At 38.6% G+C, this 6,079-nt stretch overlaps 1 protein-coding gene across 14 annotated transcripts in view; it reads left to right on the top strand.

Moving 5' to 3' along the window:
- The window catches only part of LOC118419940 (anoctamin-4-like), a 26,857-nt gene that overhangs the window by 4,935 nt on the left and 15,843 nt on the right, over positions 1-6,079 (top strand). For all 14 annotated transcript variants that reach the window (XM_035826613.1, XM_035826615.1, XM_035826619.1 and 11 more), the window contains one exon: positions 3,548-4,060. In XM_035826613.1, coding sequence (XP_035682506.1) covers positions 3,548-4,060 — 513 coding nt within the window. The remainder of the gene's footprint in view (positions 1-3,547; positions 4,061-6,079) is intronic.

Here is a 6,079-nt window from a genome sequence, read left to right as displayed (position 1 = left end):
TTGTTGTTTACAATAGAACAAAGTTGTTTCAGAAGATATACAGCAGGCTCCTATAGGTAATAGGGAATGTGTTCTTCCACTAGATAAAGAGCAGATTTGGAGACATGGAAACCCACAGTTAACTTGAAGCACTATAAAGAAACTGTTCTTTTGGAGCAAAAATGATTAACGCAATCTGGTCAACTGTTTTAGATCGTGTTAAAACAATAATTCATTTTTTGAAATTTTGATTTGTCTTTGAATGAATGTTAAGGTGGACAAACTAATGCCCCCCCCCCCAAAAAAATTGAAATGTAAGCTACATATTAGGGTAATGTTACTCTTCTAATCAAAAATATTCAGTTACATGAATGACTTGACACCACAATACACAATGTACCTTCAAGTAAAAATCATTTCTGTGTATAGACATCAGGTGAGCCTGAGTCCCCTTGATGTGTAAGATGCTTAATTGTATAAACATGTAGCTTGCATGAAGACAGTTAGTGTTGTACTGTAACAGTTACTGTCTTTCAGCTATGGGTGGGTACCAGTACAGTGTGGCGATACTGTACGGTGTACCAGTATAGTAATGTGTACAAGATCAGTTATCTTTGTTGGACCGGTCCAGAAAAAACAAAACCTGAAAAAATCAGTGGACCAGATTTTTGACTGATTGGAAAATGAACATTGGAAAATATTAGAGGAGAATTGACAGTCATTTTTACCAAGTTTCTACAGTCAAACTTTGTCTAAGTTAGAAGTGACAATTAGTGTTGTTTACATTAAGATTTCAAAATGCCAGAATGAAACAATGATCAAAGAGATTCCTTTGTAGCAAAATATTGTTTTCAGTACCACCCATTCACAAGTTTTCACATACAATCAGGTTCAGGTCTGGACCTGTAATTTATCCTCTAGACCCGGACTGTACCTTAACCTGAATTTTCTGTACCAGTAAAAGATGTAGTGATAATAATAAGAGGCAGAATTGTAAAGAGGGGCACCCATACATAATGGACAGTTGGCTATATAGTAAGCAAAAGTGGATGTTGAGCACATTGGCACTTTACCAACTGGTTAATCAGACCAACTTGGCCAATGTTGGCCCAAGACCCCAGTCAACTTCGCCTAACAAGCTTACCCTAACCCTAACCCTAACTCAGGCCAAATTGACTAGGTTGTTGGGCCAAGTTGACCAGGGTGATACTTGGGACGAGTTGACTTGACCAAGTTGGTAAAAGGTATAGCCCCAATCATGCTTTTAGCCTGGCATGCGTCAAGGAGTCATCTGGACTCCGTTTTCTTAGAATAACAAGAAATTTGATGCCCCTTGACTCCCTATACTGGGGAAAAGATTGTCTGACAAGCATGAAATTCTGATTGACCAGGGATGCTACCAGGTCATCTGTGGTCACAGTCTTCTACTGTGACCTCTGGAACAGTATTTTTGCCTCTTGGGATACCTTAGGATGCACTTTTTTAAGTTAAAATCATCAAAAACTCTGCACCATGGAATTCGGATGCCCCCGGACCCCCCTACAATAGTCACTTACCGCGACTCACCAATAAGTTTGGACTCCCTATTATAAAATCCTAGCTAAAAGCCTGGCCCCAATCCTAGCAAAATCCTTGCTAAACTCCCTTTTATTACATGGAAACAGTCTGTGCACTCCCAGTATGTGGTCCACAAAAGGATTTCAAACTTCAAAGGATTTCAAACTATGAATTCTAGTTCTTTCCAGTCTTACTCTTTGACCTGGTAACAGGCACGTCCTTGGTACTGACGTCTTGGATGTTGTAAACAATTAAGAAATCAGAACGTTTCCTGGTTGGGGAATTCTTACCTGCAACTTAAGCGTGCAGAACGGCTTCTTTATACTTGACCCCAGCAAGAATAAAGCTTTTGTACAAATGAGATACCAGGGCAATTAAAACAGACAGCACAGTAAGTCACTTTGGTACATCAAAGAATTGCTGTATGAATAGTACAAATTGTCCCCATTCCATCAAAAAGTATTACCTAAAATGGTAAGGTAAGATGCAACCTACCATTTCCTTAGAATCCATGTTGTCTGTTATGGACAAACTGAATAGATATCCTGAACAAGAGTGAAATGCGCATTCAGGTAGCGGACAACCAAGAGGTATGGGCTTATATTGATAAATGTGAACGACAGCTTTGATTGATGTAACCACTGTATTGCATGTTACTGTTGTATTCTTTGGATCATGCAATCCCTGATTGATTCAGCGTATAGTGCATAGGAATGGGGCAGACAAAAGGCAGCTGTCGTTAACAATCCCAGCATCAGTCTTCTCCCTAATTAAAACAGACACAAACAACTGTCAGGGGGCTGTCTGCTCATTCAAATATCCTGTCCATGATTTTATTCTAACGAATAAGGGCGTCACGTTGCTATCCCCGGTAAACAATTTCAACACCAGGGTTACAAGAATCGATAGAGTCGGGCAAACGTGGTTCAATCGGACTACAGACGCCGTCGTTTTGGGCACGGTTAGCGTTAGACAGTCGCGATGAACATGGATCATTCGTGGATAGAGAAGAGGGATGTTAGCGGGAAGACTTTGAGGAGTAGGAGTAGGAGTAAGAGCAGGAGTAGAACAAGTAGGAGTATAACAAGCAACAAAACAGACAAGTCTATAGCCATTATGGATCAGCCCCGCAAGAGTTGGTGGTTCCTTGTCAGGGTAAGGCATTACATATTGTGAGAGTTTTGCACTTCCAATATGTCTCTTCAGCTTTTGATATGATAAAACATAGTGGCAGAAATCAAGTCAAATACATAACATTGTACTTTTTTGCCAACGATTCTAATTTTAAATCCTGTGTAATATCCCATTACGCTTTAAAAAACGTAGTCTTCTATTGTTCAACTCTTACTCAAGAATTTGATCAACAGGGACTTTTTGTGGTGCTGATTTACTTTCCAAAGGACATACTAAAAACTCAAGTTGCTTGTTTTAAAGAAGACATACCCGAGTATTTCATTTGATGGCTTTGTACTTTTAAAATGTTTTATCCAATTAGAATTGAAACAGCCATGTTAAACAGCTTCACAATGTCTATTACAGAATTTATTACAAGTGCGTGTTAGTCCAAGTATATAACTATTCAAGTTTGTAACAGCATTTCTTTATTCCTTGTACTTAATCTGAAGAGCCTCTATCAGTATTACTGCAATACTAAAGCATAACACATGTTCTAAGTGTATAACACATTGCTAATGATAGATGAAAGCAAACAAAAGAGATTTAATGTCATGAACTTCCATTATAATGATATTCCTGTTTTTTTCTGAATCAGTAATTTTCTAATGTCATACTGGTTTGATTTAACATTTCTGTAAAAGGTTATTGTAGGTATCTTCTTACATTTGGCCTTTTCCTTGAGTAGTTTGTAACACCGGCTTCAAGACGATGTATGTCAAAGGTTTAAAGTATACCAGGGGCATATCTTAAGAGATTAGAACTCTCATGGCTTCTTGTGTACTTTATCATTTTAAAAGCATTTGGGTCTTAAGTAACACCTGCCTCTACTTTTCAGTCTAACAGAGGCAGGCCAAATATGGAAGGTGGGGATGACGTGCCCCTTAAGCCCTTTGGCAAGAAGCTTCCCCCGCTAAATATCCCAAACGGCGTAGAAGCCTACCTTCCCGGGAACGATTTAAACGGAACATTGCTTATGCCACCTGACCTGATCAAGAAGAAGAAGAGAAAGAAGAAGAAAAAGTCGCTGGAGGTGAAAGGATCCAAGATGCCGTTGACGCCGCGGGATCCGCCGCCCCCACCCCCGCCGCCTCCTCCTCCCCCACCCCCCGTGCCAAAGCGTATAGACTACGTGCTCGTTTACAGGAACCCGGACCTGGACATAGAGAAGGACTACAAGTGGGAGAGGAGGATCGCGGACAGACAGAAGTTTACACAGAGGATGAAGGAGGAAGGTCTGGAGATGGAAGAGGAGGAGATAGGAGACAATATGGTGGTGAAGATCCACTGTCCCTTCGAGAAGCTGAGCAGGGAAGCTGAGAAGGTGAAGCTGGAGATGCCATTAGCAGGGGTAAGTACATGCTAGATATCTGGTACCATTGTTACGGCATCAACAGTATATTCAGTTTCACTTTCTTTTCCGTTCATATACATTGTATGTTTCTATTACTCTCCAAACAGAGGGTATAGGCTCCTCTTTTTTTTACGTTTTGTTAGGTGTTTTTATTGGGCTATTTTGTACTGTTTTCTGTATGTCTTGCAGCCAGGAAGCCCGATAAAACCGCATTTTAAAAACAGCCAGAGCCTACCCCCCACTTGGAGTGTATGTTAACTTTCTGTTTCATACAATGTATACGATTTTCTGTTCGAACTGATTTTCATATTACATGTATGTTGTTTTGGAGAATGTAGTAAAGAATAGTTTAAAATGTTTCATTTTTGAAATTGCTCAGAAATGGGGTTTTAACTGCCATTATTTGAATGTTCTATGCAGCCTATATTCATTCAAGTCATGCCATTCACACATCAGATGCTGACCTACAAATCACAATGCAAATAGACCACAATTTGGCAAATTCATCACACAGTGGCTTTATTTGAAAGAATAAGTCTATTATAGGAAAACCTTTAATAGCATGACCCTGGTCACCAATGGACATTTAACAAAATGACTTATTCTAAAAAAAAGATTAAATGTACAAAGCCATGTGATTTCCAATCCAGCACACAAAATTGAACCTACCCAAATTTCAACTGCTGAACTCCATTGTTTGTGAAGGAAAGATCTGGATAAGTCCAATTTTTGTGTTGTTCACCTTTGATTCGGAATGATTTCTACCTACATTTGTACACAGATGAACTTTGTTGTGAACAGTCATGTTGTGGATTAATTAATAAATACCTAATAGTAGATTTGTAAACTTGTTGATTATTCTAATCAACAAAAAAAAGCTTTCCATGATCCATTGGTTCAGGGAAAGGGAAGGGCTTCAGACTGAGAAAGATAGGGAAGGATAGAGACCTTTCAAAAGAAATTTTTTGAGCCAGTCAAAAGACCATTTGTAGCCATTAATGTTCAGTTTTAACCAATGGAATTTCAAAGCTGGGAACATCTGTGCTACATGTAACTGTAAAACATGTCATTGACGGTACTGGATATCTGAAAGAAATACCAACAATGCCTCAGGGCATACTTTTTTTTATTAGTAATAGTCTCTCTTTATGATCACATATTATGTAATCACTACTTACTGTACTATAGACAACATTTATGATGATTTCTGATATTGAAAAATATTTGATAGCAATATGACAAGTCGGTAAATATGCTTTAGATTTCAAAATTGTTGTATCAAGTAGAAAGTGTTGAACATTTACTGGTATCAAAAATATGTGGCCCTGCACACGTCTGCCTCACCAGGTAGCGTCGTAAACACCTGTAACCAGGTGGGGTAAACACGCAATTCAGTTATGGCCATCGCTGAAACCAGCAGGTACTAAAATATTCATACCCGCGGGGCCCGGTGGGTGGGACTGTATTGCTTTGATGTTCATTGGGTGTGAGTAGTGTTGCTATATGAAGTCCCAAGTGGCCTTTAGTTTCAACTGGCCATTTTGTGGCAGTTAGATACAGATATGGTCATTTTGTAATGGATTACATCAACATGTAATGTTACTGAGTCAGACACAGAAATCATTGTTTTTAACAAGATTGATTTCGCCAGCTGACAAAAAGAGTTTCTTGCTTAACACAAAATTTATTTGTTGCTTCTTGAATTTTTTTAGAAAAAAAAGGAACGACAGGTCGAAAAAAAACTTTTTTTAATCTTTCAAAAGGTCTGCAGTGAAGGTATACATTGTCAACTTAAATAACAAAAAAACAGCCTGAGGAGTTTACTGGCACGTTTTATACAATGAATGCCTTCCTTCGATTCGTTACTAAATGTTCTGAATAAAGGCGTTGTTTTTAGACTGAAATTATGTGTATGTCAGGCTCTGAATGGCAATAGTTACAGGTCTGTGATCATAGCAAAACCTGTATTATATTTTTTCCTGGGACTTTTTTTTTAAATGAAAAAAAAAATGGACA

This window comes from Branchiostoma floridae, chromosome 7 (genome assembly GCF_000003815.2).
Source record: "Branchiostoma floridae strain S238N-H82 chromosome 7, Bfl_VNyyK, whole genome shotgun sequence".
In the NCBI taxonomy this organism is placed as follows: domain Eukaryota; kingdom Metazoa; phylum Chordata; class Leptocardii; order Amphioxiformes; family Branchiostomatidae; genus Branchiostoma; species Branchiostoma floridae.
Note: the sequence above shows the minus strand (reverse complement) of the source record. Positions and strands in the feature narration are given on the sequence as shown.